Source organism: Pan paniscus, chromosome 2 (assembly GCF_029289425.2).
Source record: "Pan paniscus chromosome 2, NHGRI_mPanPan1-v2.0_pri, whole genome shotgun sequence".
Taxonomy (NCBI): Eukaryota; Metazoa; Chordata; class Mammalia; order Primates; family Hominidae; genus Pan; species Pan paniscus.
In genome coordinates this window covers 3,060,647-3,087,927 of record NC_085926.1, presented here as the reverse complement: position 1 = coordinate 3,087,927, position 27,281 = coordinate 3,060,647, and the positions used below count along the sequence as shown (strand labels likewise).

At 43.6% G+C, this 27,281-nt stretch overlaps 1 protein-coding gene across 1 annotated transcript in view; it reads left to right on the top strand.

The window, feature by feature from the left end:
- IL5RA (interleukin 5 receptor subunit alpha) overlaps positions 1-24,928 on the top strand; it is a 40,992-nt gene extending 16,064 nt beyond the window's left edge. The window contains exons 8-10 of the mRNA XM_055109471.2: positions 12,248-12,344; positions 13,996-14,080; positions 18,565-24,928. Of these exons, the coding sequence (XP_054965446.1) occupies positions 12,248-12,344; positions 13,996-14,080; positions 18,565-18,651 (269 nt within the window). The 3' untranslated portion in view covers positions 18,652-24,928. The remainder of the gene's footprint in view (positions 1-12,247; positions 12,345-13,995; positions 14,081-18,564) is intronic.
- The last annotated feature ends 2,353 nt before the right edge of the window (positions 24,929-27,281 follow it).

Sequence of the window (27,281 nt, the reverse complement as noted above, 5' to 3'; positions counted from 1 at the left end):
CTTTTTAAAAATGCTTTATGTTACTCCCCAGGGGCACAAAACTCACTGGCTCAAAACTCTTGCTATTTCTAAGTGTCTTCCCAACACCTCTCTCTATATGTATTCAATTTTGGAGATTTTAAAATGCTGTCTAAGGAAACGTAAACCAAGATGATGGATACCAAGGTCAGAATCCTAGATAAGAAGTTAGTTATGCTTTCTGAGTCTTTGACTTTTGAAGTCATAGTCAATGTTGACTGTAGAGAATTTAGAACGTATTAGGTGAAACAGAAGCACTAGATATTCAGGACATCTAGGTTTTTAGCTACGGCTCTGCCAACATCTAGCTCTATGATATAAGCTAGAGATGACAAAAGCTAATGTTTTGTGAGCAAAGTAATCAGAGACTGCTTAGAGTGCAGCATTGAGGATTCTGAGGCTAAATTTAGATTGTCAGAAGGAATCGTGATCTCCTGCCACCACTGCAAGGGACAGAGTGGTGATGAGCATGACAGGTTTTTCCACCCTGGCCTAGTCAGTCTACACCTAACCTCTCTGGGCTTAGCATCCTCACCTGTAAAATATAAGTGCTGCACTACAAACCTGCTTCCATCTCTGCCACTCACATTCACCTCCTCTGCACCACCCCACTGCAAAAGTGCTGAGAGTGAAATTGTGATCCATAATGAGCGCTTATTTTAAGCTCGTTTTTAATTTATTATTCACTCTCCACTTTAGAGCTCTCTTACCATTATTATTTCCTAAATAACACCTTCCTAGTTTGAATCTGGGCTCATTATAGTTTTCCCCCAGGTGTACCTCGTTGCCATTATCTATAGCAAATCCCATTTCATTTACTGCCATCCTTTTCATGAAGATGAGCTGATTAATATTACTACTCACCTTATAAATCCGTCCTTTCTGGAATTTACTCCTCTGCTCAGTTTAGGATCATTAGTGAATTTAATCAATGTAGACTTTCCATTTTCATCCAGATGATTAATAAACGTAATAGGAAGTCCAGGCCCCTCTGGGACATTTTGCACGGCTCTTTTTTATCCCTTGAGGATGCAGCAATAATTACACTCAGCTAGGAGTCCATCAGGCGATTTTGCTGCTACATTCATTTCCTTTAACTATGCTTTCTCCTCTTTTGCCTTATCTTAAAAACAGCACGCTGCAGCCCTCCCACTCCATTTTACTCCAAGACTCAACTCAAATATCACCCCTTTCATAGTTATTAATTCCCCCCCCCATTATTTTAATGTAAGAAAATGGAGGTCCTGAGATACTGAATGACTCAGCAGTTGTCAAACAGCCAAGAAGTGGCTATTAATATACAATTTTCTCAAATAGATGACATATGAGCCAATTAGTGAATTAGAATAGATTTGATTAACTAATTAACCCATTATAGTCCAAGGTTATTTCATTTAAAAAATGAGACACAGAGTAAGTTTTGATTGATGAGATAAGGTGAGCTGGAAGAGGCTGGGGGTGCTGTCCAGCTCTGTTGGTAAGGTCCCTGGCCAGCCAAGGGGCACAGGGGACAGCAGGGACGGGGTATAGTTAGCAAGTGAGTGCTCTTTGCTTGCTCTGAACAGTGCCTGATTGGCTCTCCTGTCCTAGAATTTCCAGAGCATGGAATTTTTTAAATTAAAAACAATTGTTTTATTTCAGCAGCTTTAGGGGTACAAGTGGTTTTTGGTTACATGGATGAATTGCATAGTGGTTAAGTCTGGGCTTTTATTGTACCCATCAGCTAAATAGTTTACATCATACTGAATAGGTAATTTTTCATCCCTCATGCTCCTCCCACCCTCTCCCCTTCTGCGTCTTCAATGTTCATTATACCACTCCGTATGCCTCTGTGTACCCAAAGCTTAGCTCCCATTTATAAGTGAGCACATATGGTATTTGGTTTTTTGTTCCTGATTACTTTCCTTAGGGTAATGGCATCCAATTCCATCCAAGTTGCTGCAAAAGACATTATTGCATTCTTTTTGTACAGCTGAGTAGTATTTCATTGTGTATATTTACCACATTTTCTTTATCCACTCATGGGTTGATAGGTACTTAGGTGGATTCCATATCTTTGCAATTGTGAATTGTGCTGTGATAAACATGCACGTTAGGTGTCTTTTTGATATAGTGACTTCTCCTTTGGAAGATTTCTCAAAAAACTAAATGAGGCCTACAATTTGATTCAGAATTTTTTTTTAAGAGATGAGGGGTCTCACTATGTTGCCCAGGCTGGTCTCGAACTCCTGGGCTCAAGCAATCCTCCTGCCTTAGCCTCCTGAGTAGCTGGGACTATAGGCACATGCCACTGAGCTGGGCTGGGATTTTTTTTTTATGGAAGTAGCAGTTTCATTTTATCAGTACTCGTTATCTACTGCCCTAGATCAGCTGGCTTCTCTGTCTTATCTTAAGAGCTAACTTCCCAATTTTTACATGTCTTTCTCCTTTTTAAACTTTCTTAACTTCCGGATTCTTCTGTTCCTTTGTTATCTTTGCTGTCTCCTGTTTATCGAAACCTTTTGTTTCCTGACCCTGGTCTTCATGAAGCTGTGTGTTTTCTCAAGTCCATCATCTTCTCTTCTTCCCTCCATCCATGAAGCTCAAATGCCAAGTGTGAAACGAGGAATGATGAAAATAAATTTTTCCACAGTCATATCCTTGCTTGCGGAAAAGAGACTTATGTGGGTCTACCCTGCACTTATTTCTGGCCGTGTCTTTGGTCAGGATCAGTGGTTCTGAGAACGGCTTCTTCTGTGACAGACTACAATCACTGCAATTGCCCTTCAAAGAAACGATGGAGTTTTGCTTTGACCTCACTGAAAGCAAAATTTGATGGCCAAAATTTGACTTTCATTAGTCTTGAGATGTATGGCACCTACACCCAGGGGAGTAGAAGACTCAGCACGGTTTTCAGATCACTCATTCATGAGGTCACAGCAGTTTTCAGATCACTCATTCATGAGGTCACAGCAGACAGGGGCACAGCAGACAGCTCCTTAAACATAGAGATGTGTGGTTCATAGGAAATCTTGGCCTTTGCTTTCCTGTCAGAGTTTGAGCTGGTGGAGTGGGGGTCTCAGAGTCCCGTGACACATCCTAGAATCTGTTAGGACTTAAGGAAAATGGGTTGAGGTAGGGTATCAGGGTGGCCTATGGCAATGTGGGCTGGAAGGAAGGCCACCCCAGAGAAACTCCTGTGCCTTTTTCTTTTGACTTGACATTCATGGGCTGATGTGTGAGGTGACTTGGTACCTTTGTCCTGGGCACCTGGAATAAAAAACTGGAGTCACCTTTGGGACCATCAAATGCATCTTCATTTTCCAGTTTGCCTGCATTGTGCCAAGGTCCCGCAGCTCCAGCCTGATTCCTTGCACTCTGACTCCCACCTGGAGCTCTAATCCCTTCTCTCTGTCTCTCCTGATCCCGTCTCTCTCCTTCAGCAGCTTTTTCTTGTTAAATTCTCACACTGTGGCAAAACGAGGAAGATGAAAGGGAAATGTTGTAGAAGGGTCCACATGAGCTATCCCTAGGCCTTCCAAAATAATCTTGCAAAACTCTTTTGAGGTTACAGATGGGAGCCACTGGGTCTACACAGTAGCAGAAATTGCTTAAAAGTAACAAGAGTTGACCCAATAACAACATGAAAGACCCACTTAGGCTTACCTAAGACTAACACAGCTTATTGTGGTTCTGCTTTCCCTGTGTAGACAGATGGCTTGGTCACACTGCTTCCTTTTGTCCAGGCTGGTTATGATCCCACCTGGCAGCCCCACCGTTTGTTCCCACCAGGGGGGCCGGACTGCCTCACGCCTGTGGTCATCCCACTAGCCTGAAGGAGGGCTAACAGGGACCTTTCAGATTTCATCTCCGAATGCCAGCAGCAGGGAGTTCCCACAGTGCTTTCAGGCACAGCCACCTCTATTGGTGCCTACATCACCCTTCTAGGCATACATTCTGCCTCATGGCGGGATGGCAGCTTAGGGGAGGGAGGGACGCTGTCAGAGGGTCAGCCCCTGTGCAGGACATATTCACCTACATCATCTTTTATCATCACACACATGATTTCCTAATCACACAGGTGAGAAAACAGATGCAGAGAGGTGAGGAACTGCTGGAAGCTACACCGATAGTAGGTGGGACATCCGGGTTTGGAACACAGCTAGAGGACTGGCTCCACACCTGGGTTCTTTTCGAGATGTTCCATTGCCCCGGGGGCTATTACTCCAGCCAGGGAAACTGAGGCTGGAGGACGGGCCACACTCAGCAAGAGGGGCTGGGGGCTGTGCAAGCAGGAAGCTCTGCCAGCTCTTGACCCTGTCAGCCTCCATCCAGACAAGCCACTGGGAATGAAGTTAGCCTCTTCAGGCCATTCTTGTCTAAATGTTCCTGTCCAAGTTCTTCATAAGGTTCATCTTAATGAACATTATGAACCCTAAATCCTTGAAGGGTAGGAATACCCATACCCTTTTCTGTTCCTCAATATCTAGAATATTTGGTGTGTGTTTATTTCTCCTGACCTGAGTTTATCTCTCTGCATTTTTAGAATTCTGATAGCACTCCAATTTTGGCCTTGCTTTGATGAAAGGGAAATTATCTTGATGAATTTGTTGACACAATGCATTTCATCCTAATCGTAATTATAATAAGTAATATTTATTGAGCACCTGTGTACCAGCACTGTGCTAAGCACTTCACATGTGTTAATTCATTCAATCCTTATCCCTGTTTTATAATGCAGGACATAGAAGCTGGAGAGGCTACCCTGCCGAAGGTCACTTTGGTAGCAAGTGGCAGAACCAGGACTAAACCTCTTTTTTTTTTATTTTTTTATGAGATGGAGTCTCACTCTCTCATCCAGGCTGGAGGGTGGTCACACAATGATCTCAGCTCACTGCACCCTCCACCTCCCATGGGGGTTCAAGCAATTTTCCTGCCTCAGCCACCGGAGTAGCTGGAATTACTCATGCCACCCCGCCTGGCTATGGTATCTTTAGTAGAGACAGGATTTTCACCATGTTGGCCAGGCTGATCTTGAACTCGTGACCTCAAGTGATCCACCCACCTTGGCCTCCCGAAGTGCTGGGATTGCAGGCCTAAGCCTCCACACTTGGTCTAGGACTAAACCTCTTTATCCCTTGTTGCTTACTTCTATGTGATGACTACATCCTCTGCAGCCAGCTTTCATCTGCTTTAGCAGGTTGATAAAATAGGCCCAGCAACCCCTTACAGGGAAGAAAGTTCTGGGTTGCTTGGGGGGCTCCAGAAGGTACATAGCCCTTGGTGCTTTGTGGGAAAGCCTGCAGAGAAGAAAACTGCCATGAGGAATTCCCCACTCAACTTCATCAAGTCTAGTCCTACTGGGGGATATTGCAGACAAGCAGTACTGCAATGAGCCATCCAGCTGATCCTGAATGCACACACAAATACACGCATGCACACAAATACACACATGTACACAAATACACAGTCTCCATTTCCTCTCTCTATTCGGTTAATGCAAGCCCAGTTCCACCAGATGAACATAGTGCAAGCTGTGTGTGTGATCTGGGTCCTTCACTACTGTACACATTTTGTTCACTGAGGCTGCATTTTGCTGCCCTCTTTTTATTTCTCTAAACCAGGTACCTCCCACAGTCCATTTGACAGCTGCCTTGAAAGCTCACTCACCCAAAAGGTCTGCTCCTGACTTGCCTGCACTGGAAGCCTGTGATCTGGTTTGGGATGTTCATTCATGAATGATGCCATTCTCCCCTCCAACTGGAGGCAAGTCACAGGAAGCTAGTTAAACCCTGTATCATAGACTGCCATATTGACATCCTCTCAATTATCCAACCCTGTTGGTGCCATTTGAACTTCTCCCAGCACCTGCTGGCTCTAAAAACACAGCAGGCCTGCTCTGTTGCAAGCATCCCATCAATTTACTAATTAGCTCTTTTCCCTGGAAACCTATTGTTGAGTCTGAAATCAGATTCAAAATCAATATGTAAGCACTGAAAGTTCATACTTACATGCACAATTTAAGGTGTAACAGGCTTCCAAATCAAATTCATCTCCTAAGAGCTATTAGTCTAAACTTCATACATCATAGAATTCTAGATCAAGAGAGACTGCAGCCCTAAAAGGGAAGTGGCTTGACAAAGCTCCCAGAGGCAGAGCTGGGACTAGTTTGGGTCCAATACTTGCAGTCCTTCTGCCCTCTGTGTTGCCACTGTCCCAGCCCACCTGCACCCCATGTCCCACTCCATATACATTCTAGGGTCATAGAAGAATAGCAGACTATTGGCTTATTTGCAAGGTCAAATGCTTAAGATATCAAAAATAATGGAAACTGAGGTCCCCAGACACCAGACAACTGAATTTCCCAAATGCTTTACGTTAGTGATGCCTAAAAAGCACCCAGGAATCAAATGGGGAGTCTGGAGAGCTTCTCCTCCTTACAAGAATAGGCTGTGTGACTTCTTTCTGAAACCCATCTTTGCATAACCAAATGGCAGTGCCCATTGATTTCTTGAAAAGAAACATCTGTGACTTCCTTTTTAATGGCAAGAAAGGTATTCTTCTTGAATCAGAGCAAAGAGTCAAATTACTTCGAAATACTTTTTTTTTAATCTCCAAGGTTGGAGACCCCAGAATTCAAATTAAGACTATACTACGGGATCTCCCAAATTTTATAGTATTGAAATTCTTAATCATCTTGACCCAAAGAATGTATACTCTCAGTGGGATCTTCCCTCCTTGCTCTACTTTCAGTAAAACCAGAGCAGGTGCTTACTTTAATTCACTAATGTACTGGCATTTTTTTTGCATAAATAAGTAACTGAACAGTAGATAATCCACAAGTAATGTCTACTTCGCAATAGGTATGTGAAATCTTTTGCTTGCACAAAATTTTCCTGCCAATTTATGTTTTCTTCAAGGAAAAGCCGACCTTGGTTGTGTTTTCAGGGGTTAGTTCTGTTTTCAACTAGCTATAGGGGAGTAGCCCTAATGCATTTGGGGCAACTGGAGAGGCCAGGCCAGGAGAAATGACTAATGTGCCACCTCCCTCCCGGCAGTGACCATGACTTTGCTTCTCACGTAGTACCTTGTATGCATCAATAACTTTTTTTCATTTAATGAAATAAAATCAGGGTTGCCTCTATATTTTTGCTAATTCAGTGAGAATCTTCGCTTATCAAAGTGAAGGCTGAAGTGAATAACTTGCGAGTGGTTTAACTGAAAAGATTTTTGTAATCATGGTCAGAAGAAAACGGTCCTGTTATCAAAACTTGCCATATCAGGCTAGGGGATATTGCACAAGTTGAGACCCAAATGTGACTGACAGTGTGACCCTGATAATTATTTACAACACTGCCCCTTCTTTCTGCAGGACCCGTACTTTTTCTGTTGGTTTAACCTAGTTATAAACAGGATAACTTTTTTTCTGCTGATGTACCACTTGCTGAATTTGCATCCGGTGTCTATAAACCTGCAGTTTCTGAATGTGGTTGTCAGGATACTTGCATAATGGTTACGAGCATGGAATAGTTTCAGAGATGGGGCCATGAAGCAGGCTGAATTCCTTACTCAGGAAATCGACTGGGAAATAAAGTAAGATGGTATTTGATTTGCTGTTATTAGTTTGTCCCAGCTACTCTTTACATTACCTAAGAAAGAATGCAATAAAAATGAAGTCTAACAACAGAGCTCTCAGTTCCAATCCAGAGAACTGAGTATTAATCCTGGAACCATTGAGTATCTGTAGGATTTAGGAAAACAAAAGCTTTGCCACTTTGAGGGTCTGTTTTCCATAATTTAACAAAATGTGGCTAATGCCTTTTTGTAAAACAATAGACATAAGTATATTTCAAAAAAAAACTTGAAAAAAAAATACTATAGCCATAGGGCTAGGCACAGTTGGTCACGCTTGTAATCTCAGCACTTTGGGAGGCCAAAGTGGGAGAATTGCCTAAGTTTAGGAGTTTGAGACCAGCCTGGGCAACATACTGAGGCCTCATCTCTACAAAAGATTTTAAAAATTAGCTAGGCACGGTGATGCGTGCCTGTGGTCCCAGCTACTTCGGAGGCTAAGGCGAGAGGATTGCTTGAACCCAGGAGTTAGAATCTGCAGGGAGCTATGATCATGCCACTGCACTCCAGCCTGGGTGATACAGCAAGACTCTATCTCATATAAATAAATAAATAGTATAGCCATAGGTTTTTAATAAAGGGCTTCAGTCCCACCGAGAGTTTGGGGAATGTCAGGAGAAACGGTAGTTTGCAAAGCAGCCACCTTTAATTAGGGAAGCTGCCTGCACACTTAGCCTTATCAGAAACGGGGATACAAACAATAGAACAGGGCTTCCCACAGTGAAGCACAGAGAGCTATAGGGATGATGCTCAGGAGAGTTCTCAATGAAGAGCAATGCTTAAAATAAGTGAAGCGAAGCTCCTATGTATTCAGTGTGCCCTCAGTTTTGCAGAGGGAGGGAGGCGAATGGGATTCCTACATCAAGGCTAAGAGCACGGACTGGTTGGGCTTCCGCACTTCCTGGCTGTGTGGCCTGGGCTGACTTACTCTGTCCTTTTCTGCCTCAGTTCCTCCATCTGTACAGTGAGAATAATAGTGTCCATCTCAAAGCATCGCTGTAAGAATTAAATTGAGAATGGATGTGAAGCACTTTACACAGTATCTGAGCACCTAGAAGCACTCAGAAAAAGTGAATGTAAAAATATGTATAGAAAATAAGCCCTTAGTTACTTCCAGTGACTACTGATTTTTCTTTTTTCTTTTTTAGGCTTTATTACAACTTTTAAAGTTCCAGCCCCAAAAAGGCACTACTTTTGTTTTCTTTTGTTTTCTTTTTTTTTTTTTTTGAGACAGTGTCTTGCTGTGTAGCCCAGGCTGGAGTGCAGTGGCGTGATAGGCTCACTGCAGCCTCTGCCTCCTGGGTTCAAGGGATCCTCCTGCCTCAGCCTCCCTAGTAGCTGGGATGACAGCCATGCGGCACCACACCTGGATAATTTTTATATTTTTAGAAGAGACGGGCTTTCACCATGTTGGCCAGGCTGGTCTCAAACGCCTGACCTCAGGTGATCTGCCTGTGGGCCTCCCAAAGTGCTGGGATTACAGGCATGAGCTAACACACCCGGCCCAAAAAGGCACTGCTTTTCTAAAACCAATTTTATTAAAGGTATGTGTACATGAAGTGACAGTACCCTCAACTGAGTGAGTGGTGCTAGAAAAGGTGCTGGCTGGGGAAGGATCTATGGATTATATATTTCAACTGCCAAGTTTTTAGATGAGGAAACCGAGGCCCAGAATGACCACCTTCACAGCAAGCTGAGACTAGAAGCCAGGTTTCCAGACTAGGCAGGGATGAAAGCACTGGACAAAGCATGCCTGTCCAGCACTAATCACTGGGTATGCAGTAACGACATGAACCAAGGGAATGAGGAGAAGGGACAGGGGCTGTAAAGGATGGAAAGAGTCAAAGTGACTTTGAGGCTTCAGGTTTGGGGGCTTGGAAGAATGGAGACTGAAATGGGCAGTTAGTGAGAGAAGGGGTTTTTATATGAAGAAGAACATGCGTTTGGTTTTGAATGTTGTCAGCCTTGAGAAACATCTGAGCAGGTTTTACCTATGGACAGTTTAAGATCCAGGCCTGGAGCTGAGTGTCAGGCAGGACCAGGAATAAAAACCTGGGAAAAGACTTCATAAAATTAAAAGATGAAGTGGTATAAACAAACTTTTCAAAGTTCAAAGAATAGGCCACAGTGGAAAATAGCAAAGGGTCAAAGAATGAGTGGAGAGGGCCAATCGAAATTAAAATGGGGAGAAGGGCCATCTAAGAAGAGATATGGGCGATAAAGCTGAGGACTCGGTTTCAAGGTGGGCTCAGCTATACACAGTCTGAAATTCAGGAAGGAGGTCAGTAAAAATAAAGCTGGAAAAAGAAACCAAGCGTCTTTTGAATTAGACTAGGAGGAAGTCACTGTGATTGAAAAAGCAGTGTTAGAGATGGGAAATGAAGCAGCCCGAATCCCTTAAATAATTTTTTTTTTTTGAGACAGAGTCTCACTTTGTCACCCAGGCTGGAGTGCAGTGGCGCGATCTCAGCTCACCACAACCTCCACTTCCCAGGTTCAAGCAATTGTCCTGCCTCAGCCTCCTGAGTAGCTGGGACTACAAGCATGAGCCAGCATGCCCTGCTAATTTTTATATTTTTAGTAGAGATGGGGTTTTGCCATGTTGGCCAGGCTGGTCTTGAACTCCTGACCTCAAGTGATCCACCCGCCTCAGCCTCCCAAAGTGCTGGGATTACAGGCGTGAGCCACCGCACCTAGCCCTTATTCAAGAATTTAGACTGGGAAATAAAGTAAGAAGGTATTTGATGACAGTGGAGAGAGATGGCAGAGCAGGGTCATGGCTTTTTCAAGATGAAGGACTCTATGAATATTTGAAAGCAGAAGGCAAGAGATGAAGAAGGAGATTAAAACTTTCGGGAGGCAGAAGATGAAGCTTGGGTAAGGGTCCTCAGGAGGCAAAAAAGCAAGAGAACAAGGCAAGGCTGGAATCACTGGCATTATATCCCAAGGTATCTCTCCTTCCTGTCACTTGAAGGATTTGAGTTTTAAGTATTTTGGAAGTCTTAGGCTTTTAACAAGGACCTGAAAATTCCACTTACGTATTTCTTGTTTTCTAGAGGAAGCAGTTCATGGCAAACTGAGCATGGTAACCTTTTCTCCTGGTGCGGTGCGGTTGAAACCTCACCACAGTATTTAGCACGCTCGTCATTAAATCACTGCCTGTGTTGCTATTTGCTGAGTGTGATTCTTTCCTAATGGACTCCATGACAGGAGCACCCATATGTGATCTTTTGACCACTGAATCCCAGTAATTTGTACAGTTCCAAACACATAATAGGAGCCCAGTAAATATTAGTTAAATGGATGAATAAAGGAATTAATGAATGAGCAGCCTCTCCCACGGAAAGGAAACTCGTATTCAGGGAGATGACACAGGATTTACATTATTCAATCCGGCAGGTTAGCAAGCACATAACCTCTTTAAACACTATTTGGTAAATGGTCTTGAGTTTTTCTTTTCTTTTTTGGCAGGGGGGCTGGTGGGGGACAGAGTCTCATTCTGTCCCCCAGACTGGAGTGCAGTGGTGCAGTCTTGGCTCACTGCAACCCCTGCTGCCTGTGTTCAAGCGATTTTGTGCCTCGGCCTCCCAAGTAGCTGAGATTACAGGTGCCTGCCACCACGCCTGGCTAATATTTGTATTTTTAGTAGAGATGGGATTTCACCATGGTGGCCAGGCTGGTTTCAAACTCCTGGCCTCAAATGACCCACCTGCCTCGGCCTCCCAAAGTGCTTGGATTTACAGGCATGAGCCACTGCACTTGGCTTGAGTTTGTCTTGGACGCCTTTCTAGTACTTAAAAGAAAAATTACACACCCCAAAGCTATCATAGAAGTTCCTAGAAGAGTTAATGGGTGCAGCACACCAACACGGCACGTTTATACATATGTAACAAACCTGCACATTGTGCACATGTACCCTAAAACATAAAGTATATAAAATAAAGAAGTTCCTAGAAGAAACTGTCCCTTAAATGTAGATTCAAAGCAAATTTAAACAGAGAATAAGTGGCATACAAAATACTGACTTTCTGTACTGACTTAATGGCAGTTTTATTCCTTTCATGTCTGTAAAATGGGAATAATGGTAAGGGGTGCTTTGAAGATATTTAAGATTGAAAAGCACTTAGAGTCTGATGCCTTTATTGTTCACTACAAGTATTATCTCATACTTTACTTCCTCCAAAAGTTTAATTTCCAACTTTGTATTTTGATTGTGATGCCATTGGGTTACTCAATAGGCTTATCTTTTTGTGGATTTTCTATCTAAAAACCTTACTACGTACCAAAAACAGATAAGCTCCAAGATCCAAGTGGCACAGTACATGGAATGAATGCCATAAATATTTGCTGATTGATTGAATAAATCATTCTTTAAGAATAATAGTGGCCTCACTGCCATCATTTCATCTCAGCCTATATCAACTTTGTGAGATGGCTGTTACCTTCTTTTACAGATGAGAAATCTTAGGCTCAGGGAAGTTAAGCTACTTGCCCAACACCACCCAGCACCGGCAACTCAAACCTGAGCTGTCTGATGACCCAAGCCTCATCATTTCTTTTACCTGCTGCTTCTAACTTGGACTTTATATTTTTTTGTTTCTTTTTTGTTTTTCACCAGGAAATGATGAACACAAGCCCTTGAGAGAGTGGTTTCTCATTGTGATTATGGCAACCATCTGCTTCATCTTGTTAATTCTCTCGCTTATCTGTAAAATGTAAGTGTTCTTTACATTTGCGTGCTTGCAGTGGGGTTTGAGTACTGCATTTTTACAGGCTTACCATGCATCCGGTAGGCAGAGGGTTCTTATTATCAGGTAAAATTTGTGGCATTTTTGTGCCTGGATGACCTGTCCAAGATGAGTGTAGGCCAAATCAACAGTGGAAACGTCCAGAGGTGATTTACAGAAGTTGGACAGAGCACAATGCAGCCCTCGGCTATCACTCACTCCTACCTGAAGTTGTCGACAGCTTTTAATTTCTGTGAAAGTTTCTACTTGCGGGTTTCTTTTGATTCCTTCTCAGTCTTCCTCTCGGTCCTTGGCTGTCTAGGGTAAGCTGCCAGTATAGGCTTTTCACAGCTCAGGAAGGCTAAAATCACCACAATGCCTGCATGTCATCATCCTCAGCTATCAAGTCACCAGGCCCCTGAGTGGCTGATGGCTATTAGGTCAAACACAGATTCTAGAAATCCTATGTGGATCTGGTGTCCTATCCTAGAGTCCACAAATGGCCCATAAGTATCCCTTACCCATTTTAGCATTCAGTAAGGCACAAGACCTTTTAGGAGGCTTAAAAACATGTTTTGTCTTGGCCCTTTCATAATTTAGAAAAGGAGTTTTATAAGGGCCGAGTGCGGGGGCTCACGCCTGTAATCCCAGCACTTTGGGAGGCCACAGCGGGTGGACCATGAGGTCAGGAGATCGAGACCATCCTGGCTGATGTGGTGAAACCCCGTCTCTACTAAAAATACAAAAAATTAGCTGGGCGTGGTGGTATGCGCCTGTATTCCCAGCTACTTGGAAGGCTGAGGCAAGAGAATCACTTGAACCTGGGAGTTGGAGGCTGCAGTGAGCCAAGATTGTACCATTGCGCTCCAGCCTGGGGGACAGAGCGAGACTCTGTCTCAAAAAAACAAAAGACTTTTATATTAAACAGCTTTACTATTATAAACGTTATATTCGGGTGGCATCTACAGTTTGGGGGAAGGCAGTACAAAGGAGATGAAAAGAAAGTAAACTCAGCTGGGGATGGTGACTCACGCCTGTAATCTCAGCACTTTGGGAGGCTGAGGCTGGAGGATCACTTGAGGTCGAGAGTTCGAGACCAGCCTGGGCAACATGGTGAAACCCTGTCTCTACAAAAAATACAAAAATTAGCTGAGCGCAGTGGCATGTGCCTGTAGTCCCAGCTACTCAGGAGGCTGAGGCAGGAGAATTGCTTGAGCCCGAGAGGTGGAGATTGCAATAAGCCATGATGGCGCCACTGCACTCCAGCCTGGGTGACAGAGCAAGACCAAAAAAAAAAAAAAAGTAAGTAAACTCTGTGAGTAAACATAATTGAGGAAGGAATGCTTCAATCAGCACCACCCACTTGAAATATACAGTTCGTTTTCAGATATTAGGCCTTGTAACACCCACTGACACAAAGCAGTTTCCATTTGGTCTTCCCTGGATGACTCAGGGCCACAGCAGAGGCTTGCGGTACCCACAAAGTCTTCAACTATAATTGTGGAAGTCTTGGTACGTAAAGATTTTGAATTTACAAAACAGCAGGTTCTAGAATTAACCAGGTCAATTTTTAGAGTAGATATTTAGAGACAAAAGGTATACTCATGCTCACCTAATTCCTTCTTTACTCTGTTTTCAGATGTCATTTATGGATCAAGTTGTTTCCACCAATTCCAGCACCAAAAAGTAATATCAAAGATCTCTTTGTAACCACTAACTATGAGGTAATGTTGAAAGTTCTTATGATATGCCATATGTGTCCAGGGTTGAGTCCCCTGGGAGCTGTCATTCGGTTCTTAGTTTTCTATATTATAAGGCAGGGTTTTTACTCAGACGGCCAGGAGCATTTCTGTTGCTTCAGTCATTCTGTTCTTTGGCTGATTCAGTTGTTTGTATTTTTTAAGAGATGGGGTCTTGCTATGTTGCCCAGGCTGGTCTCAAACACCTGGGTCTAAGCGATCCTCCCACCTCAGCCTCCCAAGTAGCTGGGACTGCAGAAGCATGCCACCATGCCTGCTTGCCTGATTGTTTTATTATGCACGTTCATTACTGTTCTGACATATTGGAAAGGTACTGAGTTATAAGTGTTCTTGACAGTTAGACTTAAATTTTAATTTCATATCAGCCATCCCTTAACTGACTTTGGACAATCTCTTCAACCCTCTGAGTTCTGAATTTCTTTCTGGTATAATAAGGGACACAGATGAGATTGTACAATGTTCTGCTTAGCTCTAATGTTTTAAGACTCCATGTTTCCACATGAATATCTTAGTTAATACAGAATTTTCAGAGGGAACTTTAGCTCTTTAGTATAAAAAAGACCATAGAAAAGGCAAATTATTTTACCCAATATGCATTTTCTTAGGCCTGTTCACCATTCAGAGCGCTTAGGTTCAGCCCAGTGGTCACTGAGCTATGGCTCTCCAGTTGTTCCAGCATCATTTGTTGAAGTGAATCATCCTTTCCCCAGTGAATTTTCTTGGCATTTCTGTAGGAAATTAGTTGCTGTATGTCATTGGTTCTATTTATGGACTATCTGTTTGGTTTTATTGATCTATTTGTCTATCTTTATGCCAATACAATACTGTCTTGATTACTGTAGCTTTATCGTAAACCACGAGACCATTTGTGTAAGGCCTCCAAAAGTGATTTTTTAAAAAGTTGTTTTGGTTATTCTAGGTCCTCTGCATTTTCATATACATCTTAGATTCAGCTGATAATTTTCTACAAAAAAAGGTAGCTGGGATTTGGGGTGAGATTGTGTTGAGTTGTAAGTTAATTTGGGGAAAAGTGACATCCTAAGTCTTATCTATAAACATAGCATATCACTCCATTTATTTAGGTTTTCTTTACCTTCTCTCAGCAATGGTTTGTGATTTTTCAGTGTATCATTATTGCACTTTGTCAAATTTATCCTTAAGGTGAACGGTTATTTAGATCAGGGCTCAAGAAACTTTTTCTGTAAAGGGCCAGGTAGTAAATATTTGAGGGACAAATGGTTTCTGTCTCAACTCTTCAACTCTGCCACTGTAGTGTGAAAGTCGCCGCAGAAAATGTGCTAATGAATGAGCATGGCTGTGCTCCAATAAAACTTCATTTTCAAAAACAGGCAACAAGCCAGATTTGGCCCACGGCTGTAGTTTGCCAACCCTTGATTTAGATCAAACAGTTTTCTTAGCAAATTTAGGTTTCTCTCAAATGAAGTAACTCATGATTGGATGAACCACCTGGTGACTGGTTGTAGGGAAAAGAAAGGGTTCGTGGAAAAACTCACCAAAATGATTAATTTCAATAAGTGGTGAACTTTCCTTAGCATTTGCAGTTTGGGTATTGGAAGGATATATAGACAGTTACAGTTACTAGCTGACTGAAGTAGAGAATGGAGGCTGGCAAAAGAATCATTCTGCCCATGGTTGGATCTTTGTGTTCTCCTTTATCAGGGGAATGGCGCATCTGCTCTTGTTCACTGAGTTCTTTGGGAAGAAGAGTGGGCCCCAAGGTGGAGCTTTGGTGCCTGTTCTGGATGTGTGCTGCCAGTCCCTCCTTGCTCTAGCACACTCACCCCTGAGTAACCACATCTGGTTTTGTTTGTTTGTTTGAGATGGAGTCTCGCTTTGTCACCCAAGCTGGAGTGCAGTGGAACAATCTCGGCTCACTGCAACCTCCACCTCCCGTGTTTAAGTGATTCTCCTGCCTCAGCCTCCCATATAGCTGGGATTACAGGTGCCCGCCACCACGCCCAGCTAATTTTTGTATTTTTAGTAGAGACAGTGTTACGCCATGTTGGCCAGGCTGGTCTTGAACTCCTGACCTCAAGTGATCCAGCCTTCCCAAAGTGCTGGGATTACAGGCATGAGCCACTGCACCCAGCCCACATCTAGTTTAAGCAGCCAACTGAAGTCATTTGTCCTGGCCTCTTAATGGAACATCTTAATGCTGGTATCTAATTTCCCTAGAGAGCCCCAAAAGATTTCCTTTAATATTCCGAAGTTGGTGAAATAAACTGGTATAAAAGCTTATTGTATAAGGTTGTGATTTGTTGTTAATTAAAATCAAGTCATGTGTGTAAAATAACAACTTGGGGCAGACAAGCTGGTTTCAGAATAAGCAGAGGATGAATGACGGCACTCAGCGCCTGGCTTCTCAGGACAACTTATTCTCTTCTCACATTGCAGAGTTTCACATAAAAACAAAGCAGTTAGAGCCTGAGAGAAGAAAGAAAGAGCACATAGAATGGGAGAAATGAAGTACTGCCTGGTGCTGTGGGCTCTATGACCTAAATTCTCCACCTGAGAGGGGATGAGAGCCAGTGCAGAGCTGCCTACAGCTGGGCCCCATGAGGCCGTGCACAGCCTTCACCTCCAAGGACAAAAGCCATCCAACCCATTCTCAGAGGCTGTGCTACAAGGGTGACAAGAGGGCACATTGGTGCTATGGGCAGTGGCCACTGGGAAATGTTTGGCTAGTGGGAAAGGAAACCCTCTGCTTTTCATGGTAATGTGCACCTCTGAGCTTGGGGTGGGTGCCCAAAGTCCCAGGACTTAGAGGAGCTCTGCCACCCTAGAAGCAAGTTTTTGCTTGTTCAGACCTCAGTTAGAAATTTAGACCTCAGTTAGTTAGAAATTTAGACATAAGTGAAGGGCCGGACACAGTGGCTCATGCCTGTAATCCCAGCACTTTGAGAGGCCAAAATGGGCAGATCATTTGAGCTCACAAGTTTGAAACCAGCCTGGCCAACATGGCAAAACCCCATCTCTGCAAAAAATACAAAAATTACTCAGGCACGGTGGTGCACACCTGTAGTCCCAGCTACTCGGGAGGCTGAGGTGGGAAGATGGCTTGAGCCCAGGAGGTGGAGGTGGCAGTGAGCTGAGATTGTGCCACTGCACTGCAGCTTGGGTGATGGAGCCAGAGCTTGCCAAAAAAAAAAAAAAAAAGGAAAAAAAAAATACACACACACACACACACACACTGTGAAGGAAGAAAGTTGGCCTTTAGCAGTCAAAAAGAAAGGCTTATTCTAAAAAATCACATCCTGAGTTTTCTGATAATTTACTTATTTAGACATTTTTTATAGAGACAAGGTCTCACCAGGCTGGTCTCCAACTCCTGGGCTCAAGCTATGCGCCTGCTTCAGCCTCCCAAAGTGTTGGGATTACAGGCATGAGCCACGCCACCTGGCCTGAGCTTTCAATTTATGAGACTGGTTTCCAGCTGTTCCTTGTTTCTACAATGGCCAAGAGAGAGTTCCTCCTCCAATTAAGTTGCCCATAAACTATTAACAGTAAAATGGATAAAGGCAGGAGCCATGCCTGCTGTGTGCATCAGTGAATTCCCGAGACGCGGCACTGCGGCTAGTGTGGAGCGGTTAGTAAAAAATATTTTGGATGAGTAAATGAGATAAAGGAATAGGAACTCTTACAGGCAATTTTATTTTTTGTTACCAATTTTCCAACTATTATCAGCATTATTCATTATAGCCAAAATGGGTCAGAACTGTCCAAAGTTAGGGGGATACTGTAGTAAATTATGGAAGGAATATGATGAAGCTATCAAAAGTGATGCCGCCAAAGCACATTTAACAATGTAATTTACAATCAGTGATGTCAGAGAGAAAGAAATCAATTTTTAAAGATGTGTATCCGGCCAGGCGTGGTGGCTCATGCCTGTAATCCCAGCATTTTGAGAGGCCGAGGCGGGGGGATCACAAGGTCAAGAGTTCGAGACCAACCTGGCCAACATGGTGAAACCCCGTTTCTACTAAAAATACAAAAATTAGCCGGGCATGGTGGTGTGTACTTGTAGTCCCAGCTACTTGGGAGGCTGAGGCAGGAGGATCACTTGAACCTGGGAGGTGGAGGTTGCAGTGAGCCGACATCATGCCACTGTACTCCAGCCAGGGTGACAGAGTGAGACTCTGTCTAAAAAAAAAAAAAAAAAAGATGTGTATCCATAATATGACTTCAAGTAAGTCTAAAGAAAACATTATGCCTAGAAAGAAAGGCTTAGGAGAAGCAGTGGGCTGTGTTTGGGAGATAGGTGTATGGCTAGGTATTTCCTTATTCTTCCCACTTTATTTTTCACATCTTCTTTGTGAACATTTACTATTTTTATTAAAAAAATAATAGACTTAAAGCCAATTGTAAAGATTTCAAAGAACCCAAAAGTTCTCTAAACGACATCTAAGGAAAGATGATTTGTTTTGCAGAAAGCTGGGTCCAGTGAGACGGAAATTGAAGTCATCTATTATATAGAGAAGATTGGAGTTGAGACCCTGGAGGATTCTGTGTTTTGACTGTCACTGTGGCATCCTCTGATGAACTCACACACACGTGCCTCAGTGAAAAGAACAGGGATGCTGGCTCTTGGCTAAGAGGTGTTCAGAATTTAGGCAACACTCAATTTAGCTGCGAAGAAATACACCCAGACACACCAGTCTTGTATCTCTTAAAAGTATGGATGCTTCATCAAAATCGCCTCACCTACAGCAGGGAAGTTGATTCATTCAAGCATTTTGCCATGTTTTTTCTCCCCACGCCGTACAGGGTAGCACCTCCTCACCTGCCAATCTTTGCAATTTGCTTGACTCACCTCAGACTTTTCATGCACAAGAGACAGCTTTTAAGGCTAACATCCAGCTGCATTTACTTCTGGCTGTGCCCATTTGGCTGTTTAAGCTGCCAGTTGTAGCACTCAGCTACCATCTGAGGAAGAAAGCATTTTGCACCAGCCTGGAGTGAATCATGAACTTGGATTCAAGACTGTCCTTTCTATAGCAAGTGAGAGCCACAAATTCCTCACCCCCCTACATTCTAGAATGATCTTTTTCTAGGTAGATTTTGTATGTGTGTGTATGAGAGAGAGAGAGAGAGAGAGAAATTATCTCAAGCTCCAGAGGCCTGATCCAGGATACATCATTTGAAACCAACTAATTTAAAAGCATAATAGACCTAAGATATCACCCCATATTAAAAGAGAGGACAGATTTTGTTCAAATATTATATTCTTGAAGGAAGCCTTAATATTCTGGAAATGTGCTGAGAAAGTCATTGAGCATAATTCAATCATGAAAGGGACCACTGAATCAAGAATGAACTTTCTGAAGAGATGTTTGCTGCCAAAGACTTCAGAACAACTTGTTGGTCAAGTAATGCCAGATCAACCCTAGTCTCTCAAGTTTGGAAAGGTTTCTACAAGGCCATCCCATCAAATATCCCAATATACACAGAAATTCTTCTTCCTAACATCTTCGTATATGAGTCTGCATCCAGATTGGAGGCCTTTGTGACGGGTGGTGAACTGCAGGTGGAACCAAGCACAGGTGTGTCCTGGGCAGAGGTGGGCAAGAGGAAGGAACCCAAACAGTGCTGATTCCACATGGCCCTTGGTCAAGAAGCTGAAGGCCTAGAAAGGAGGTAACAGTGCCCAGAATCCCCACCTGGCACACTCTTTAAATGCTTTCTGGAGGTGTTTTAGTCAGTTTTGATCCATCGGTGGGGACACACTGACTACCATATATTTCCAGGTTTGTTTTCTTAACTAACCTGTAATTATCCACTGTAACTAGCAGAGGGTTGAACCCTGGGTAATAGGCACAGAAACATCTTGAATCTTGACAAGCCTGCACTGTCTTATAGTAATCGGTATTACTGTCCCATTTTATAGTTGCAGTTACTAAGGTTCAGAGAAGTTGATAGGAAATGGCATAGTGAGGAGTTGAATACCAGGCTCAGGTAAAAGTGACCCCAGAAATGTGCAGAGGAGTGTCAGGGAAAGCTGAGGCCTGCTTAGGGGTGTGGCTGAGAAGGCAACGCCCATGGAGGTGCTGCAATAGTTGGCAAAATGTTTAAAACGTTTGGTCACTCAAATGATTCAGAATCTCAAACCTGTTTTTTTTTTTTTTTTTTTTTTGTGGGGTGGGCGGTGGAGACAGTCTTGTTCTGTCACTCAGGCTAGAGTGTAGTGATGTGATCTTAGCTCACTACAACCTCCCTGTCCTGGGCTCAAGCCATCCTCTTCCCTCAGCCTCCCAAGTAGCTGGGACTACAGGTGCATAACACCATGCCCAGCTCTTTTTTGTATTATTTTTTGTAAAGCTGGGGTTTTGCCATGCTGTCTAGGTTCATCTCGAACTCCTGGGCTCAAGCGATACACCGGCCTCAGGCTTCCAAAGTACTGGGATTACAGGCATGAACCACCATTCCTGGCCAGGAAACTGTATTTTTAATGAACACCTTAGGTCAGAATCAGAGGCGCCTGGAGGGCTCCTTAAGACACAGAGGAGTGGGCTCCATTCTTAGAGTCTCTAATTGAATAGGTCTGGGTGGGGTCTGAAAAGCTGCATTTCTAACAAGTTCTCAGGTGATGCTCATGCTGCTGGTCTCCAGGACACCCTCGGAGAACTGCTGCTCCAGGAGAGTCTTATGAATACCAAAATTTGAAAATCAGCCGCTGAAGGAAGAAGTGACAGAAAAGGCCTGTCCCCAGAAAACTGTCCTTTTGGGGAGGCTTGGAGCACCCTGTCTGACCTCTTTCAAACCAGAGCCTAGACAGTTGGCATTGTGGAAACTGCCTCTGCTTAGGAGGCAGGAACAGAAGCAGGGAGCTTCCCCCACCACAAATGTGGCCAGCTCTTCAGTGCTTGGTGTGGTGCCCACTTCAGACTCCTCCCTCCACTCAGCAGCCGTAGATCACCTGGGCTCTGTGGAGCTCCTTGCCACACTTCCCTGAGCTGGTACCATTATCTGGCCCTTGGTATATGTGTTTCAGGAGCAACACAAAGTAGCCCATTGGCCTCCTTGGTGGATTGGGAACTCCTTCCTCCCTTCTTGCCCTGTGCAACTCATAGTCATTCTTTGGGAACCCGTAACCATCATCACTTCTTCCATGAAGCCTTCAAAAGCAGAGTTGGTTCATCCTGCCTCTGGATTCTCATTCTGGGCCTCATGCCCGTGTTGGAGCTACTGCATTGTAGAATATACCATTAACAGCTGGGAGGCCTCCCCTAGACTGCGGCTTCCAGGAGGATGGAGCTTGTGTCAAATATGTCTTTTTATCTGCAGTGTCTAGGACAGTATCTGACTTAAGAAAATATAAATGTTTCTTAAACCCTCTGTCAGCCCTGATACGGCACCTTGTATATAGGTTAGACTGAACAGTATTTGGCAGAGATCCTCAAGGCCTACAGTAATGACACGGGGAGGAAGCTGGGTATCTAATGAGAATGTGGTTAGTTAGAAGCAACCGGGAGACACATGTGCCTAACCACTGGGCTACTGCGACCTGGATGTTTTTGCTGCCAAAGTGTCTAAATGGTTATGTATAAATTGCTGTGTAAGAGGCATTTCAGAAGTGGCTCACTGTGAGTGGTCTATACTGTTCTCACCAGCCTTGTCATAGCAAGTCAGAGTTTGAAATTCACTTAACAGTAAACCCCATCAGCAGCAGGTTGAAGTAAGGTAAAGTCATGATATTGGCTCCCATCTCTTGCCATCTCTCACTAGGGTAGAGAGTCACTTTTCTCCTAGAGCCTCCACGGCCATGGGATCAGAACAAACATGCTTTTCCAAGATATCCGTTCCAATAGGGATTTTTAGCCCAATTTCTTTCCTTGGCATTTGGAATTCACTGCGTGCAGCATGGGGGAGTGCTGGGGAGACTGGAGGGTGAAGGTCACATTTGCCAACAGCCCGACCACCTGAGCCTCATTGAAATGCCTCAGACCTCAAGCTATTCATGCAGGCTGGGGAAGAATCCACGTGGGCCAAGAACATCCTGATTAAAAATCCAAACGTTTTCATGGTGAGACTTCTATGTGTCAGGACCATCTGCTGGTGGAATTAATAAGCCCGAGGTGCTAATTTGTTAAAGAAAAAGTAGATATCTGGAAGTGAGAACAGAGAACTGAAAACAATCTCTGATGGCACAAGTAAAGGTGAAAACCCTAATTAGAATAGGACTTGGTGCTAGCCTAAGGACTGTAGCTATTCCTGCTTCTACATCCTTCAAATTGAGTACCAGGGTGCAAATTTTTTCAAAACCATTCCTTCGTTTGGAATTTTGTATTGTACTGAAAGACAATCATGCTTATTTCCTGTTTTGTAGGTAATAGATGTGAATATAAATATGTTTCAGAATGAGAAATATTAAACATAAATGACAGTGAATTGTCTAAGTCTGCAATTAAAGAGGGGTGGGTACCTTTCTCATTTTTCCCCTAAATATTCCCCTTCTCTGTCCCCACCATTGTCTTCCTCCATCTCTCAGCTAGGACTGTTACAGTAGCCTCTGAACTGAACTCATGGTCTCCAGTATTTCCTCCCTTTGAAGGATCAATGTAAAAGGCACATGTGCCTATATAACTGCCCGTCACCTTCAAGTTAAAGCTCCTTTTAAGGCAAAGTCCACTATGACTCAGCTCCTTACTAGCTCTCCAAGCACATACCCAAATACTCCTACCTCCATTCTCACCAATGTGCTGATTATTTCCCTGTAGCTCCATGCTACTGCATCACTCCATGCCTCTGCCGAAACTTTCTCTGGTGGAAAAAGCCTTTTCAACCTCTTTTCATTTTGTTGACATTTTGATTTATCTTCTAAGTCTGGGCTCTTTGCCACCTGAAAATCTTTGCTCAACTTCCAGTTTGAATTAAGTGTCCCTCTATGTTCCTTTTGTTTAATTCTATCAGTGATTGGACTTTCATTTATTTATTTATGTTGAGACAGAGTCTGACCCTGTCGCCCAGGCTGGAGTACAGTGGCGCGATCTCGGTTCACTGCAACCGCCGCCTCCCGGTCTCAAGCCATTCTCCTGCCTCAGCCTCCCCAGTAGCTGGGCCTACAGGCACGTGCCACCACAGCCAGTTAATTTTTACATTTTTAGCAGAGACGGGTTTTCGCCATGTTGGCCAGGGTGGTCTCGATCTCCTGACCTCGTGATCCACCCGCCTCGGCCTCCCAAAGTGCTGGGATTACAGGCGTGAGCCACGGCGCCCGGCCTGGACTCTAACAATGCTCTGTCTCGTTTCCAGTGCAGACACTCTGAGGCCAAGAGCAGTGTCTGACTTATCTTTGTGTCCATAAGCCCCAAGGAGGAACTGACTGCTGGTTGAGTAACCAGACGAAGGAAAAGGAAGTGAGCTTATTAAATATTTAAAAGAACGGAAAACAATATAGAGTCTAAAGAACTATGTTCTAATGGTAGGTTCATTTATTAAAGCTGTGTGGTTATAGCAGAAGTTAAATCGTCACTGGAGCTGAAATTAATGAAGTAGTAAAAACTGGCACATATACACCATGGAATACTATGCAGCCATAAAAAATGATGAGTTCATATCCTTTGTAGGGACATGGATGAAATTGGAAACCATCATTCTCAGTAAACTATCGCAAGAACAAAAAACCAAACACCGCATATTCTCACTCATAGGTGGGAATTGAACAATGAGATCACATGGACACAGGAAGGGGAATATCACACTCTGGGGACTGTGGTGGGGTGGGGGGAGGGGGGAGGGATAGCATTGGGAGATATACCTAATGCTAGATGACGAGTTAGTGGGTGCAGCGCACCAGCATGGCACATGTATACATATGTAACAAACCTGCACATTGTGCACATGTACCCTAAAACTTAAAGTATAATAAAAAATAAAAAATAAAAAAAAACTCACAGTTGGTGTGATGCTCGTCTCGGAAACGCTGCCTCCGCCTCAGCCGCCGCCAACACCCGGGCTCCCCCGAGCTCCCAGGGCACCTCCCCGGCCGGCACCACCCACCGTTTGGCTCTCAGCAGACATCTGCGTTGTTGGTTGTCAGGAGCAACACAAAGCCGCCCACATGGCCCGTGTGCATGATTTTAAAGTTCTAGCGGACTCTTTTCAACTTGAAGGTGTTTTATTAGGTTTGTTTCATTTATTAAAATTAAAAGCAAAGATGTGTCCCTGCCAAGTAATACACTGGAAGAACACAGAAACCTGAGGGGAAAATTGCAAGAACGAAATCAGCAATAAAGTACTGCTGTCGTAGTTTAAAGGTCGGCAAGCTGCTGCTGCCTTTTTTTTGTTTGTTTGTTTTTGTTTTTTAAATACAGGGTCTCCTGTCTCACCCAGGCTGGAAAGGCTGGAGTGCAGTGCTGTGATCACCGTTCACTCCAGCCTCGACCTCCCGGGCTCAAATGATCCTCCCACCTCAGCCTCTCGAGTAGCTGGGACCACATGGCTGTGCCACCATGCCCAGCTAATTTATAAAATTTTTTTGTAGACACAGGGTCTCCCATGTTGCCCAGGCTGGTCTTGAACTACTGGGCTCAAGTGATCATCCAGCCCTTGGCCTCCCAAAGTGTTGGAATTACAGGCATGAGCCAGCAAACTCTTCTTAAACGGCTAGATAGTAAATATTTTCAGCTTTGAGGACCATATGGTCTTTGTGGCAGCCGCTCAGTTCTTCCGTGATAGCACAGAAGTGGCCATAGGCAATCTATAAATCAGCATGGCTATGTTGCAATAAATCTTTATTTACAAAAAAAGCGGGCAATGAGCTAGATTTTCCCAGAGGGCCAATATTTACACATGGCTTAATGGATTCAAAATATTTATGAATGTGTTTTTCTTTTTTTTAAGAAAAGCAACCAATTTGGGAAAATAATCATGTTTAATCAAATAAAAATATTCTATCCTGGGGGATCAATGGTAAAAAAAATTGTGTTTGACTGAACTTAACCTCATTATAAGTAGGTTTTGCAAGAAACACAGGTCCAGCATTCTGTTCATACCTTTATCTGTCACACTATTCACACCATCCTTCAATAAGTGTATTTCTGTCTCCTTCAGTGAACCATGAGGGAAGCCTTAACCCTATTTATCTCAGTTTCTCCAGTGCCCAGCAAGTGCTTGACACATAGTATGCACTCAATATCTTATTTGTTAACCACTAAATTCAAGAGGAACAACTGGACCAATTCTAACTGCCAGTTGTTTGGTCTCAGATATTTGGTCCCAACACTGCAGTTGATAAATGATGCGTCCACTACATAGTTTTCCAACTAGCTGTGCTGTGGCTTATGTTCTTGGCAACAAGCCCATTTTTTTAACCTTTCAGAATATTTCTGGAATCCCTTCCACCTGCTTTAACACCTTCTTGCCACATAATGTGGGCCTTTGCTGGGGAAAGATCCCCTTGTCTTAAAACTCTTTTCTGGGCTGGGTGCACTGCCTCACGCCTGTCATCTCAGCACTTTGAGAAGCCAAGGCGGGTGGATCACCTGAGATCAGGGGTTCGAGACCAGCCTGACCAACATGGAGAAACCCGTCTCTACTAAAAATACAAAATTAGCCAGGCGTGGCGGCGCATGCTTGTAATCCCAGCTACTCAGGACGCTGAGGCAGGAGAATCACTTGAACCCAGGAGGCGGAGGTTGCAGTGAGCCGAGATTGCGCCATTACACTCTAGCCTGGGCAACAAGAGCAAAATTCCGTCTCAAAAAACAAACAAAAAAAAACAAAACCTCTTCTCTGCCAGCTCTAAGAGGAACTTCACCCACCAGCCCTGTCTCTCTGGACACACACACATCCGATCCTCACACCATCCAAGGAAAAGTGGGAAGGAGAGTTCAGCAAACGAAACAGAACTGAAAACAGCAAACTTCATGTCTCACCTTCAGAGCCATTGACCTTCAGAGATCTGACAACACATCGGCAAGACCCTGAAATTTTGAATTACAAATTAATTACTTCAATGGGAGTAATGAAGACCTCCTGGTGTCAGGTTGCCAGATTTAGCAAATAAAAATAAGACGCTCAGTTAAAGTTGAATTTCAAATAAATATCACATGGGGCATACTTATACTAAAGAAGCATAACTTTTTTTTAAAATCTGAAATCCAAGTTTAACAGGTCCTCTCCTATTTTATCAGGTAATCCTGATCTTGCAGGGTAGCCGGAGTTTAAAGAAACAGCTCTAAGACACCTGAAGTCAAGGACAACGAACATGCAAAAAACATTTGCAGTCAAGGAAAGAGAAGCAGAGAAGCTGAGCCACTTTAGAGCAGCCTGAAGCTCATGACTGCCTTTCCTTCTTGTTGCTATATGGGAACCGTATCTATCTGTCTATTTATCTATCTATCTACCTTATTGTTTATGTATCATCTATTTACAGATAGAGACATCTAATGTTTTGGAGTAGGGCCTTAAACCCAAGCCACCAGCATTTCAATTCCTGGTCTCTCTGATCAACTGTGTGATCAGGGACAAATGTGAACCTGTCAACCTCAATCCTCTGTGTATAAAATAGGAATAATAAATGGTAACTAAATCAGTAGGTTGATTTGCACTGAGTCTGGCACATATTATAAGCATAATCACTGTTTACTATTATTATTATCATTGCATTTCTCTGTATTGTGACAAAATACTGTTACTGGTGCCTTGGCTTCCTCACACACATCTGAATGCCACATCATTCTTCTATGCCCAGAATAGTGCCTGGTACAGAGAGGGCTGCCAATAGTCCCTTGCTGAATAACTAAAACCCTCTCCAGGGACCTATCCTATCCCATTCCTCCAGATGGCTGTGCCCTGGGCCTGGCCAGCACTCAGAACTTCTCCACCTCCAGCATCTGAATCTCAGACATCTCACCCTTCTACCTCACCATTTCCTCTGGCCTGCCTACTTGTCCTAGAATGTTCTCTAGTTGAACTTCAGAGTCTAGTTCCTTACTCCATCCTGTCCTTTCTCTAAGTATTTATTTCTAGGTGTATGAAATGCACTAATGAGTCTATGTTCTAAATTCTAGTCCTTTTGTTTGTTTGTTTGTTTGAGACAGAGTCTCACTCTGTTGCCCAGGCTAGAGTGCAGTAGGGCAGTCTCAGCTCACTACAACCTCTGCCTCCCAGGTTCAAGCAATCCTCCTGCCTCAGCCTCCTGGGT